The 14,224-nt window shown below is 60.8% G+C and overlaps 1 protein-coding gene across 6 annotated transcripts in view; it reads left to right on the top strand.

Moving 5' to 3' along the window:
* STIM1 (stromal interaction molecule 1) overlaps window positions 1-13,808 on the top strand; it is a 182,033-nt gene extending 168,225 nt beyond the window's left edge. The window contains exons 8-14 of one of the 6 annotated variants that reach the window (XM_039911218.1): window positions 1,189-1,356; window positions 2,680-2,780; window positions 3,438-3,673; window positions 5,283-5,414; window positions 6,890-6,956; window positions 9,277-9,313; window positions 11,473-11,605. In XM_039911218.1, the coding sequence (XP_039767152.1) occupies window positions 1,189-1,356; window positions 2,680-2,780; window positions 3,438-3,673; window positions 5,283-5,414; window positions 6,890-6,956; window positions 9,277-9,313; window positions 11,473-11,517 (786 nt within the window). In that variant the 3' untranslated portion in view covers window positions 11,518-11,605. Of the gene's footprint in view, window positions 1-1,188; window positions 1,357-2,679; window positions 2,781-3,437; window positions 3,674-5,104; window positions 5,186-5,282; window positions 5,415-6,889; window positions 7,314-9,276; window positions 9,314-11,472 lie in introns of all 6 variants that reach the window. The other 5 variants (XM_029055860.1, XM_029055864.2, XM_029055881.2 and 2 more) reach the window with 5 other exon arrangements.
* The last annotated feature ends 416 nt before the right edge of the window (window positions 13,809-14,224 follow it).

The raw sequence follows: 14,224 nt of genomic DNA, 5'->3' as shown, positions 1-14,224 counted from the left end.
CTCAATAAATACCATCGGCCGATTGATTGTTTGCAACCCTGACCTTGGGCAAGCCATTTTCTCTCAGTTAGGGCCTCGGTTTCTCCATCCTCAAAATGGGCAGGCAGGATCATCTCCAGCTCTCCCGTCATCCCAGGGTGAGGGCCAGGACAGATGAGGCACCTGGTGAGAAAACTGTTGGGAAATAAGCACCCTGGCCCCCAAAAGGTGGTTGTCACTCTTCCTGGTTCTCCTCCCTTCCCCCAGTCCCAAAACCAAGGGAGATCACAGACCCAAAAGGGAAACTGGTGGAGGCAAAAGGCTAATGGACTCAAGTTTCCTCAAAGGGCCTTGACTCCTGGTGCTCATCCAAGGCTTGTCATCTCCCCGGGGATGGGAGCCTGTGTTAACTGACCCTTGTCTCTCTCTGTGTCCCCATCCAGAATGCCCTTGTTTATCAGAGCAATGTCTCAGCTCCAGCTGGAGGAGAGCAAAATATCGCTCAGGCCAGAGATTTTCTGGAGAAGGACTGTTTTTCCCCATCTTCGGACAATTAGATCCTGAGCCCCGTCCTGCACCTGGGCTGTGTGTGCCGCAGGGCAGAGGCAGGCAAATCCCAGGTTGTCCACTCTGGGATTTATCTGCAGGGGCAGATCCTAGGCCCTTATTGGATTGTGTTGGCTTGGCATTTCCCCCCACCTTCACCTCCCTCCTGACCTCATACTTTGGGGGTTCCAAGTCCATCCCAGGAGCTCTCTCCATCCGTCATCTGGACGGGTCCAGCTCCTGCCTCTGTGAGAGTCACTTTTCCCAGCAGGAGCCGTTGAAGGAGGTGAGGTGGAGAGCCGGTCTGGGACTGTGAATCCCAGCAACCGACGGAGGCCCTCACAGGCAGAGCGAGAGGATGGAAAGCTAGAGAGAGCAGTGTTTGATCCGCAGATTCAACCAAGTGGCCGCCCTGCTACTCAAGATCAGGGAACCCCGCCCCTGCGGGAAAAGAGAACTCTCTCTCTTGGGCCTGATCCCCTTGTGGGCCGACTCGGGGAAGGAAACCAGTTTGGGCTGAGCCCTTTGTCCTTCGGGGGTCAGGGAGGGGTGGGAAACCTCCCCATTTGTCTTCAGGGTTGGGACTGGCTGCCCAGCATAGGGGCACCCGGGTGGTCTGGGCTTCTCGACCGTGCTCCAGTCCTACTCCTCTCTCCTCGCCAGGTCCGGATGGCACTGAAGAACGCCGAGAAGGAGCTGGAGTCGCACAGTTCTTGGTACGCGCCTGAGGCTCTCCAGAAGTGGCTGCAGCTGACACATGAGGTGGAGGTGCAGTACTACAACATCAAGAAGCAGAACGCCGAAAAGCAGCTGCTGGTGGCCAAGGAGGGGGTGAGTGACCCGGGGCCAGCCCCGGCTGACAGAGCCAGAACCCAGGAGATACGTGAGGCTTTTCTGCCCCTCGCCATCCCTCCAGTTCGACCCCACCTCTTCTGCGGATCCCTCTCCCATAGGCTGATGGCTGGGTAGTATCTTTCGTCTCCGTCAAGCGACAGAGCCCGCGTGCTTTCGGGGAGCAAACTCTCTGCCACGAGTCCCATAGGCCCCATCCTCCGTCCACCCAACCAATAACGTTCTCTTCTTCTGGCTCTTGAGATGGAGCTAACTGAAACTGTGGTCATTGCTGCAGGGGTTGTCAGGGTTCGTTTGGGACCACCTGTAGGGTGAAGACCCTTGTATTTGGTCCTGGGAAAGGGACCAAGGAAAGGGGAGGAGACTTAGTCTCTGTCCTCGGACTGACAGACTATGGTGGAGGTAGCACACACACACACTCACACTCACACTCCTCCCTCCCTCCACGATGCTGCGGGTGGCACAGACGGTCAAGTAAGCAGAAAGCCCAAGAGTTTTAAAGGTATAGAACAGCTCAGTTGCAAAAGACAACAAACGCATCCTTTATAGAAAGACACGTAAGGATGAAGGGGACCTGGAGTGGGCAGTGTGATTGGCAGCTGAGCTCAATCTGTGAAGGCTTCTTGGCAGGGGTGGGTTTTCAATAAAGTTTGAAGGAGAGGAGGGATGTGATTCGGAGAAGAAGAGTTGGAGGGCCATTGGGGATGGATGGTATGTCCTGTGGTTTGGCGGAGTGGGGGCAGGGAGGAGTCGTGTGGACAGTCTGGCCTGGTGGAGTAGAGAAGAGTTGTGCGGCAGACAGTGGTCACGTGTGCCTATTCTGTCTCTGCCTCCTCAGAGCTCTCCAGTACAGGTCCGGGTTATCACGGCCCAGGCCGGTTTCTTCCTCGTGCCGCTGCCTCGCATAGGCTCCCTTCTGGCCTCTGCCTCCCCTCCCCTCCTGCCCTGTGGAATGCCAGGGTGTCTCACTGGGCACCGGATGGAAAGAAGTCTCTTCCCAAGGCCCCAGGAAGCCCGGGGCTGTGGCAGGGCAAGACTGGGGAGGCTGTTTTGCCTGGAGTCCACCAACCACTAGGGCGATGCCAGATGTAACCTGGTGGCAGAAAGGGGGAGCTCTCAGGGGCTGGGGGAGGGGGTGATGGACCCACTCTGTTGGGTTCCATTTCCCCTGTCCCACCACCGTCGCCGCTGCTGCCATCTCCGGGATGGATGGAGCTGTTTAGATGTGTGAGTCCTGGGGGCCTGCCTCCCTGCCGGCCCCATTCTGGGAGCCTGCCCCTTCAGTCTCACCCTCTTTTGCAGGCTGAGAAAATCAAAAAGAAGAGGAACACTTTGTTTGGCACCTTCCACGTAGCCCACAGCTCTTCCCTGGATGACGTGGATCACAAAATCCTGACTGCTAAGTAAGTCTTTGCCTGTCCTGTTCCAGCAGGCCCCCAGTAGGGTCTGTCCCTGTCCCCATTGAGCAGTTCAGACCCCGGGCGGGGGGGAGCTCCATGTCCCTAACTGCCCCGGTCCGATCCACCCGACTCTCCATGCCCTGGGCTTCTCCGGACCAGCCGAGAGACCTGGGGCCAGTCCTTAGATGGGTCGTGTGCTGGTCTAGAAAAGAGAGGTGGCCGTTTCTGAGGCAGGTAGAAGCCCAGATGGGTGGTTTGGTTGGCTCCCCATCCAACCGCTCAGAGCCCCCTGCTGGCCCAACCTCCTGCCAAGTTGCTCTGGATGATCCTGACTCTTGACAGTCAGGAAATCCTCTCTGGACCTCCTGACAGATGGCTGTGTGGGGAAAGGGCATCCTGGCATAGAGGCTACCTACCCACAGACGAGCTGCTGCAATGAATGGCAGGGCCTGGCAGGGTAGAAAGACCAGTGGGGAGGGGAGAAGGGTTTTAGCTGAGTGAATCCTGTCTATCTCTTTGCTTGTCGGAAGGGCACTTTGCCCCACCTCCCAAGAACCCCTTCGGCTGCCTGGCAGGGCGGGCGTGGGTGATACAGGCTGGTCAGTGGCAGGACTCCTGCTGGCCTGACCCTAAGCCAGCCCCTCCCTTCCTCTGCCCTAGACAAGCCTTGAGCGAAGTGACGGCGGCCCTGCGGGAGCGTCTACACCGCTGGCAGCAGATCGAGATCCTGTGCGGCTTCCAGATTGTCAACAACCCAGGCATCCACACGCTGGTGGCCGCCCTGAACATCGACCCCAGCTGGATGGGCAGTGCCCGGCCCAACCCCGCCCACTTCATCATGACAGACGACGTGGACGACATGGATGAGGAGATCGTGTCCCCCATGTCCATGCAGTGTAGGTCGCCCTGGGGCCCGGCCCAGCAGCCTGGCAGCTGGTAGCCTGAGGGCACTGGTGGCCACCCGGTCTTTTTCCCTTATGGAGCCACTCTCTCCTCACACTGAACCAGGGAGCTGGAACGCAATGCAGGAGGAGGTTGGGGGCCATTGGGGGATAGCCTACCCTGGGACAGAGGGGAACCCGGCCCATAGATGGGGAACGAACATAGTCCAGGTCACACACAGCAGGTCAGGAAACAGTTTGCACTGGAAGCCGGATCTCCCAGATCTCTTGTCTCTCAGCCCTGGGCTCCTGCCTCCAAACTTACTGCCTCCCAGCCACCCCCAAAACTCTCGAGGAACCGGTCCAGTGTGGCCAACTGAACCCTGGTAAGCTCTGCCACTTGTCAGCTGTGACTGTGGGCGAGTCACTTAACTTCTCTGTGCCTCAGTTCCCTCATCTGTAAAATGGGGTTTAACTGTGAGCCTCATGTGGGACAACCTGATTACCCTGTATCTACCTCAGCGCTTAGAACAGTGCTTTGCACATAGTAAGCATTTAACAAATACCAACATTATTATTATTATTTAGGGCCTGGGCCTGGGGACCTGCCCATGGATCCACAGACTGCGGCGGATGCCTTGAGATGTGACGTTTCCGTCTTCTCGAGGCAGAGCAGGAGCCGGGGAAGATAGTGAGCTGGTCCTGGGCTGGTCCCTTTCAGAGTCCCAACTACCAACTCTCTGGCCGGGCACTGACTGGGAGCTCTGGGCTTCTGGCTCGGGCGGTGCCCATGGCAGATTTGCCCATAGGGGAGGGCACAAGAAAGGGAAGAACTGTTTCCAGACAGCATTGGTGGGAGCAGGGGCTTGTCCCAGCAGACCTCTGGCCCCAGCTGGGCTTTCTTCACCAGTCGTCTCGGGACTATGAGGGGCAACTGGCTGGCTGAATGCTGAGAACCATTTGCTGGGGGGTGGGGATGGTGCCAAGAGGCCAAGCGGCCAGCGAAACTCCAGGAGTCTTTCCAGAGCTAGGCCCTCCTGCTTCCCGACACCGTCTCGGAGGCTGGATGGAGGAAGAGGCCCCCAGATGTTGGCTGAGGTGATGGTGGGAAGGCCGGCGCTTTGCTTGGAAGGATTTTGTCTTTTTTTTTTTTCTAAGTCTGAGAAAAGAGCTCAGGGGAGTCCAGGAAGAGGGGGTGGGTCTAAGAACCGGGGGTGGGGAGGGTAGCCATCCGAGCTGGGAGGGACGGTGGGAGCGTGCTGGTGGGAGGAAACCAGTACCACAGAGAAGGTTGAAGTAAGGCTTCCCCAAGCCCAGGGCTGCTGCTCTCCTCCCACTGGCGACCGTATCACCTGGGGCACTTCTCCCCAGGGGCAGGAGGACTGCGCTTCTCCCTGTAAACTTGCCTCTTTTCTCCCTCCGTCCCTCCACCCGCCCGCTCCCCAGATGCCGCCTGGCTGCTGGGGCGCAGATTCAGTGAGCGCCCGTCCCTTGGCTCCGAGGACCAGGCTCTGTGGAAATACCCCGGTTTGATGATCTTCCTTTGGTTTTCTCTCACCCTCTGGACTAAACGGCACTTTATCCCCCATCTCCACCTTTCCTCCTGGTGTCCCGACTAACGCAGCTGCTACCCGGCCCCGGTGCCCTGGCCCTGCACTAACCTCAAGGGGAGATTCGGAAGGGGTGAAGAAGAATCCGGGATTCAAGGGCTTGGGGGCGAGCAGAGTGCCGGATGTTGCTGTCCGTCCACATCCAGGTCAGACCTGAGGCTGCGGACAGGGCAGCCCCTCCTGGACCCAAGAACTGACTTCCCCCAGGGGCCGAAGGAAAAAATCTTCATCACCCCCTTCCGAGGGGAAGCCACCAGACACATTCTTTGTGGCCAACACTTCCTCACCTGCGCCAGGAAGATGAACTTCTCCCTGGACGATACCTAAAGACACCCTGACTCCCTCCAGGACAGCGCCGGCGGGTGGGACCTGGGCCCCCTGCCATGCCACTATTGCCCCAGCCCCCACCGGCACGGCCCAGTGCCACACGGCTCAGACCCATCAGTCGGTGGTATTTATTGACCGCCTGCCCGGTGCCCTGTCCTGCACTCAACCTTTAGTGTGAGGAGAGGACAATGGAAGCAGGGCACTCCTTCCTTGCCCTCCGGGAACTTCCGATTAAATAAGGAATTCAGATAGACCAAACCATCTGCTAGTAGTGGAAAGACCCAGCAGTTTGAGGGGCAGACCGTGGGTGTCTCAGGGGTGTTTCAGGTGTGTCCTGCCAGCGGCAAGGCCAGGGTCAGCGCGCTGACAGGGAGAGGGCAAGGGTTTCCCTTTTCCTAGATCCTTAGGGTCAGGACAGGATTAAAAGTACCACGTTAATCTGCCTTGTTGACCACCTCCCTCCCTACCACGCCACTGCCCATCTCAGATCTTTCTCCCCCTGGTCTGCCCTGAGACACCATAAGTACCACCTGTCAAAGCAGTCTGAGAATGGGTGGGGTCCCTCAGCCAGCTGGTAGCCCCTCACCCTAGGGTCCAGCGGTTTCCCCCGGCTGAGGCCTTGGTCTTCTGCCTCTAACTCTCCCCATTTCCTCCCTCCCCTCTACCTTGGGGAGTAGCCTCAGGCCAGCTCTCCAGCCACAGTCAAGCCAGGGGACAACTAGACTGAGAAGAAGAGGAGAATCGGGGTGACGTCCAGGAGACAGGGCTTGGGAACCCAAACCCCAGAACATTTGGGGCCGAGCTATGTCCAGCCCAAGGACCCCAGCCGAGGTCAACGGCCGTCTCTGGCTCTTCGAGTCTCCCCGTGCTCTCCTTCTGATCTGACTTGTCCAATACCTGCTAACTCTCCTCCTCTGGGATAACACACAGCACTCCACTCCTGTGCTCTTCAGCTCACAGCGGCACCTCTGACTGACACAGCACCTGACTCCAGCAGGGTCCCACCGCTTCTCCCACTCCACTCTCTCTCACAACCCCTGGGGGAGGGAGGGCGGGGAGATGAGGGGAGGAGGGTGTGATTCTCCTCCCTGCCCAGATGGTCCAAGGGAGGCTGAAGCCCAGGGAGGGTAGGAGGTTTGCCAGAAACGGCACAGCAGAGGCAAGGCTGGAACTAGAGCCCAGGCCTAGAGACTCAGGACCTCGGCCTGGGGCTATCCCAGCCTTCCCCGTGCCCCCCTCCGCCCTCTCCCCTTATCCCCCCCCAACTCACCTGGCCCCGCCTTTGTCATTACAGGCCCCAGCATGCACAGCAGCATCCGGCAGCGCCTGGTGGAGCCCCCGCACCCCCTCGGATCGCAGAGGTTGGTAGAGGGTCCCGGGCCGGGCCACAATGAGTCGGGCCAGCTGGGGCATTACTTGGCGGGCCGAATGTCTCTCCGGCGAATGCGCAGCTTCTCCTTCGGACAGTCGTTCAGTTCCGACGTTCACGGGACCAGCCCGCCATCAGCCGCCTCTTCCTCCTCCTGCTCCTCTTCCTCCACCACCGCCACCACCTCCTCCTCCTCCGCCGCCTCTGCGCCTACCTTCCATCACAGCACCTGTCTATTACCTGTCTATTACCATCACAGTACCTCTTATTTCCTCCAGATGGACCCCCACCCCGACCTGCCCCCTCCTGACGTCACCTCCGGGATTCACTGTCGTTCGGAGAGCTTTGGGTATACGGCTGTCTCTTTCCGGTCTCCCCCTGCCTGTCGCCGGTCGGTGGCGGCGGCGGCCTGCCCGCCCACCCGCCAGCCGCGGCTCGCTATCCGGTGGCCCCCGCCTCCTCCCCTTTGGCTTGGGTTGGTCTGGGTTCGCCCAGCTGTTGGGTTCCCAATCTCCTAAGAGCTCTAAAGACTCCTGCTCAGGGTCCGTCCCTCCCCAGGCCCCGCTAATTGGCTGTCTGTAGGGGTTTCCTGTTTCTGGGCACCAGAAAGACGCTCCGGGTGACCCCCACCCAGGTGTCAGGTGGGACCCTTTCCCACAGACCAATTGCAAAAGAAACTCAACTAGTGAAATGGGCCAGAGTCCCCAGTCCAGTCAGTAGGGCCCGCCGGCCGGCGGTGTTTAACGGCAGATCTTCTGGAGGCTGTTCTGGCCCCCGGAAGCCCTCCCCAGCCTTCCCGCAGCGGTGGGTCAGGCCAGGCCGGCAGGAAAGGTAGGTTAGGGTTAGAGTTAGGGACGGTGAGACCAGTCCTAGCCCTCAGGAGAGGGGCACTGCTCTTCCAGAAGCCTTAGGCCCAGCCAAACTGCTGGCAGTTGAGGCCTCTCGTTCTCCCCAGCAGTGGCAGCCTGCGAACTCATGTGTCAAAGCCCAACCTCAGAGCCCTCCCACCCTCGATAACTCCAGATTATACTGTCCACTCCTCCTGGCTCTAGCCGGTCCTCGCAGGAAACCCAGGCCTGGGGCAACGGAGGGAGGGTTTGCCCTTCCAGATTCTAGATCCTGCCTGGCAGGGGCCCAGATGGGCCCTTCCCTGTCACCATCACGCTGTGTGGAGTATGTGCCCAGGGTGGAGCCCCACTCCGGGCCTAGGGGAGGGACCAGGCCGGATTGCTGCCCCCAGGCCCCACAGCATACCTGCTAACTGAATTCTCACCCTGGGCCTCTCACATCTCTGTGGATGAGGTGACCCTTGGAGGTCACTTGGTCTCTGAGGCCCAGGAGTAGGGGGGTTCTAAGCACCTGAGCTCACCATTCTGCCCTTCCTACCCAGGCTCCCTCCTCAGGAGCCGTGGCTGAGGAAACATCATGGTTCTTCTCAAGGCGCTAGACCAAGCCCAATACCCTGAAGCCTGCCTGGGGAGCCAGGTGTTGACACAGGGCGGAAGAGGAGAGCCCAGAGCAGTGCATTACCAGCAGACTTATTGTCTTCCAAATGGGGCGGGCAGGGGGCCCTGGTTAGTTCTGTTCCAACTGGCCTGTCCCGGCAGCCCCAGGAAACGAAGCCTTCGACAGATGGAACTTAGCCAGAAACTGGGGAAAGGGATTGGTTTGGGACTTTGGCACCCCAGGCAGGTGGTTGGCTGGCTGAGCCATGACTCAACCTTTGGCTCCTCCCAGATCACGAGCACCAGTGGCCCCGGCCCAGTGACTAGCCGGGGCCTTTCCTAACGTGATGTCGGCCCTAAGCAAGCCTGCCAGGATAGGGAGGGAATAGTAAAACAGGTCTAGAGGTGGGGAGTGGCCTTCCTGAGGTTACCCGGCAGGGGAGCGGCAGAGCCAAGTCTAAGGCCCTGTTCTTCTCCCTCCCGGCCCCAGCTTTCTCATCATCCACCCTCGGGCTTTGAGTCCTTGACTACAGACTGGCTGGGCAGAACAGACCTACTAGCGGGGCCTTAGCAGAGGCAAGCTCCCAAACTCTCCTGCTCCGCCACCATACGCCCCTAGCCTCAGAGACCGAAGGCTAGGCGTCTGAATCGGTAGCCGGACCCGGGAGGCAGGCAGGCTCTGTGAACCCCAGGCTCTGAGAACACAATGTTTGTCACAAGGACAGCTCCATCCTTCCCTCCACCTGCCTCCCCCCTTCATGGACCCATGACACCCCGACTCTGGCCCGGGCTCTGCATGCTGGCCAGGCGGCCTGCTGACCATCCAGCTTGATTCACTATTTGATTTTCTTTTGCAACGTGCTTCAGAGGATGCACTGTCAGGACAAACAGGCTCTGTAGTAAGGTCAGTAGCGCTGCTCTGCGGGCAGGGGGGAGGGGACGGGGATAGTGACGGAGGCCCGCTGCCCTCAGCGAGCCATGGCAGCCAGCCACACTCCAGCCACCAGGAGACCCGAGGGGTGGAGCTGGGGTTGCCTGGCCCCCCGCCGGGAGGGGCAGGTGAGGATGGAGGTAGCGGAGGCTCCCCCTTCCTTCCCTCTGCCCGGCCTTCAGGATGGCCGCTCAGAAAGGGGACTGCTAAGGTCCGTGGGCAGAGAAAGTCCCATCCAGGGTCAGTTAGAGGATCGAGACGGCTCCCCCCAGCCCCTTGCCATAAGCTGCGGCATTAGGACACCCACCCTCTTCCCTGTCCCAGAGACACTCAGTCTCAGCTGGCTGGAAAAGGACCTGGGAAGTTGTCTTGAACAGAAAAAAAAGCCCCCAACTGTCCCAGAAAAAGCCAGGTCTGCATTTAGGGAGTCCAAGTCCATGGAGAGGCTGGGGGTGACCGTTCAACTTGATCTGAGATCTCTCCCCCACCCCCATTTTGAGCCTTGGGAGAGGAAGGTGGGCTCCAAGAGTCTGAGGGCCCGGGGCTTGCAGGGGGGCTATCATCGGCCTCCTTGGAGGAGGGGCAAAACCAGAGGATTTGAAGGTGGGGGTGGTTTGGGACCAGGCAATCCCTTAACCTGCTGCTGCTACTGCTGCTGCTGCTTTCTCTTCCTCCTGCAGGGGTGCAGGTCCAACACCCTCTCTGGCCCTCAGCTCCCTTCCTTGCTTCCTTCCTTCCTTCCGCTCGCCTTTCACCCTTCTACTGCCTCCTTAGCCGCGCTCTTCCCAGACCAGATGCTTAACTCTCTCCTGCTCTTCCCCTTGCCACTCTGCTCCCCTGCCCTTGCCTCCCCTCTCCCGGCAGCAGCTTCAGTATCTTCCCCAATGCAGGAAGCCTGGGAACGGAGAGGTGGGCTCCGAGTGCCCTTGACCACCAGCTTCCTCACTGTGGAACCTTCCCATGATCCTCCAGCAGAGGGGCGGCGCCATCCTGGACCCTCTGAGAGTCTCTGACCTCCTGTTTTCTCCTCCCTTCCCAGCAGCCTTCCGGATGGATGCTGCTGCCTGAAGCAGAAAAGTGGAGGGATGGGAGAGGGACTGGGGAAGGCCGAGGGAGCGGAGAGGAAAGGGGGCTGGGGCCAGCCGTGGTGCGGCTGACTCTTCCCCGCGGAAGCCCTTCCCCGCTTCCCCAAGACCCAGGGCACAGAGCTGTGGACCTTCCCCGAATTCAGCCCGGGGACAGCTCTGGGCACTGCCGCTGTGGGCACCGCCTCCCAGACCAGGCCTGTGCATGCCGTGTGCTGTGAAGTGAGGACCTCTCACCCCGTCCCAGCTCCTAGGCTGGTCCAGCTGCCTGCCCGGGGCCCTGGGACGGGAACCCACGGGCCCTGTCACTCGCCAGCCGGCCCCGGCCCCGGCCCCGGCCCCGGCCCCGGCCCCGGCCAGTGACCGTTCGCTAGGCTGCTCTAACCCACCCCACCCTGTCCCACAACTGCATGAACTTCCTGGGCTGGATTGCCCCCTGGCAGTGCCAGCTGGGCAGCCCCGTAACCACCCCCTAAGTGGACTCAGGACCAGGGCAGCTGTGGCAGCTCCTCTTAGGTTGGGGAGGGGCTGGGAGGGGCCGGCCCCACTCCCAGAGCCCAGCATGCCTCACCTTCCCACTCTCCCCTCTCCCTCCCCCCACCCTCGCCAGCTGCAGTGGGAGAAAGAAGGGGGCTTGTGGGGAGGGACATCCCATTCACCCGGAGTTGGGACTCATCTTCGGCTGAGGACTCTGCTGGCCCCTTTAGGCCGGGGACCAACCCACGCCCAAGCCCACCCTGGGAATGGCTGGTCTGAAGAAGCCTCTGAGGGAGGGGCGGGGCTCCTGGGCCAGTGATGGTGCCATGACAATCTCTCTGCTTTTGTCTCTCCAACTCTGCTTTTCCATGTGCCTGTTGTCCTCTCTCCTTCACCCCCTTTCGTCCATCCTCGTTCTCCCCTCCATCTCTTCCTCTGTCCCACCCCCCTTTTTCACACCGGTTCTCTTTCCCCACCTGCCCCTGACCTCTGTCTTTGTCTCTGTCCCCGCCGGTCTCCCTCCATCTCTGTCTCCGTCTGTCTCTGCCCATCTCTGTGTTTCCGCCACAGGGACTTGACCCATTCCGACTCGGAGTCCTCTCTCCACATGAGTGACCAGCACCGCCTGATCACCTCCAGCTCGGGCTCCAAGCTCCTGGCCTCCAGACCCGCCCTGCTGACGCGCTCCACGGACGAGGCCCCCCCGGCCTCGTCCGCCCTCCCTTCCAACGGCAGCCACCGCGGGCCGGGGGAGGCGGCCGGCCTGGCGGCCCTGCAGGAGAAGCTGCCCGCCGACAGCCCGGTCGTAGCCAAGAAGGCCCTGCAGCTCCTGAACCACGGGCTGGAGCAACCCTCCGTCCTCGGGGAGCTGGGCCGCCCTGCCCACGGCGGCCACCACGCCCACAGCGGCCACCACGGCCACTCGGATTCCTCTCGCTCCCACAGCCCCAGCTCCACTGAGCCGGACACCCCCTCCCCCGTCGTGGACGGCCGGACGGCCCCCCATCACCACGGGGGCGGCGGCGGCAAGAGCACCCGGATCCCGCAGCTGGCCGGCAAGAAGCACGGCGGTGGCGGCGGGGAGGACGACAGCGGCTCCACGGGCGAGGAGACTGACTCCAACCAGGGCAAGAAGAAGTTTCCTCTCAAAATCTTCAAGAAGCCCAAGAAGTAGCCCCCGGGCAGGCCGAGGGCGGGGAGCGGAGTAGGGGGCCGCCCGGAGCCCCGGTGGGGTTGGGTGAGGGGGTCTGGCGGCCCGCACTCTATCCCCCGCACCGGCTCTGCCCTGGCTCGCCCCAGGACCCCTCCCCCGGGTTTTCCTTATTTATTTACCGACCACTGCTGGTCCCACTTTGGAAACCACTGGCCTCTTCTCCGGCCCCTCCTCCCGAGAGCCTCCCTTTCTCCCCCGCGCTGTCCCCGCTTTGCAGTGCATGACATAGACCTGTGCCCTTGGCCACCCCCGCTGAGGGGCGTGGGGCTCATTTGTATGTTTTCCCATTTCATTGGTGGGTGGGTTTCTTTTTTTTGTTGTTGTTTTTTGTTTTGGGGGGACGTTTTTTTCCTCTCTGTGTTTGGCACTTCTGATCAGCAAGGGCAAGGCCTGGACCCTGACCTCAGCTGGGGCTCCGGGGACCAGAATCCGTGGCTGCCCCCCCGGACTCTCCGGCCCGAGCCGCCCCCTCCCTCCACTGCGGATTGTACGGTGGAAGCTCCCTGCTGGAGCTGGGTGGGCAGACCCTGGGCCCTGGCAGCTCAGAGGAGGGGGAGGTGTCCCCTGCCTCCCCCCACCGAAACCCCTGTATCTCTCAACCCCACCCCCTCCCTGTCCATTTCCGAATTCCAGATCACTAAGCCATGGCGAGTTTAGTTGGGTTTTCTGGTGGGACCCAGCCTGGCCTAGTCTCTGCCCCTGCTCCAACCCTTTCCTGTCAGGGAGGGGTCAGAGAGAGAGAGGTGAAAGCAAGCTGCCAGGGGCAGGAGTCGTTAAGGAAGGGGCTTTTGGGGCGCCTCTTTTCCCCTTCTTTCTCTCAGTGCTCCTCTAGGGGCTGGGGTCTTCATCCCTAAAACCAACCATCTCGGAGCACCTCCCCCGAGCCACCTGAAAAAGAGGTTGGAGGGAGTGAAGCCCTGCCCTTCCCCCTCCCCTCCTCACCCCCTACAACTTTCTTCATGACCCCTCAATCCCAAAGCCTTCCAGGCCCAGGCCCATTCCCCGGTCAGGGCAGGATGGGAGTGAGACTGTGGAGAGGTGGACTCTTCCCCCAAAGCCAGCCCGGGAACTGGGGCAGGGGAATGTGTTGTCGGCAGCTTCCACCTCGGTTCTAGCCAGTTTAGAGTCGGTGGGGCGAGGGGGGGGGGCTGTCCTACGTCTGAGGGCGTCAGCAGGGGCTGATTGGAGTGCAGTTGGGTGAGTCTATTATTGCTTTTGAACCAAAAAACAAAACAATCTCCTGAATTTCCCAAGTGCCTGCCCCCTTTGCCCCCAGCTTCCCCCTCCCGTAACTCCCTCTTCGTGCCACAGTCCTTGGCAGGCAGCAGGGAGCCCCAAGGCAAGGGAAGAGAAGTGGGGCCAGCTTCCCACTTCTCTCCCCCTGACACCAGGTTGGGAAGCCCCTCGGGCTCACAGGTTTGGCCCCAGTAGGGGCATTGGCGGGGGAGGTGGGGGTGCAACCCCGTTGTCCCCCAGCTGTGCCTGGGCTGAGGTGTTGACCCTCCCTGGGGAAGCCACAAACCCCCGCCCTCCGCCAGAGGGGCGCGTCTGTGTCACTCTCCCCAGCCCAGTCCCTTTGCCCAGAGCCCAGGTCCCCGGGGAGGGGCCAGAGCCTGGAGGGCCTCTTTGGGTGGGTTCTCTGGCCTTCCACCACTCTGTGCAGTCCAATAAAGCATGTAGGAGATTTTAACCATCCTGACTGCGCCTTTCATTATCCCACCCCGACACAGACACCTCCACTTCCGCCCCAGAGCCAGAACGAGTAGGAGGGTGGGAAGTGAGGGGAGGGGAGGAAAGTGGGAGGAGGACTGGAAAAGGGTAGAGGCCAGGTCTTGACAAGTATACACTCTCCCTCCATCGTGGCCACCTGCCCCACGCAGAGCAGAAGGCAAGCTGCGTGTGGGTTTTCCCAAGGTGCTCAGGGGACGGAGCCCTGGTCTGGGAGATGAGGGGAGGGAGGAATAGGCTTGAGGTGGGGGCTGGGGGCCAAAGAAGGGGAGATCTGTCCCCAGAGCAATACGGAGGATCTGTGAACAGCTGTCAGCCACAGAGCAGACGAGACATGAGATCCAGACTGGTCTGACCATGGACACCTGAGGAAGCCTACCT

Source organism: Ornithorhynchus anatinus, chromosome 2 (genome assembly GCF_004115215.2).
Source record: "Ornithorhynchus anatinus isolate Pmale09 chromosome 2, mOrnAna1.pri.v4, whole genome shotgun sequence".
Lineage (NCBI taxonomy): Eukaryota > Metazoa > Chordata > Mammalia > Monotremata > Ornithorhynchidae > Ornithorhynchus > Ornithorhynchus anatinus.
Note: the sequence above shows the minus strand (reverse complement) of the source record. Positions and strands in the feature narration are given on the sequence as shown.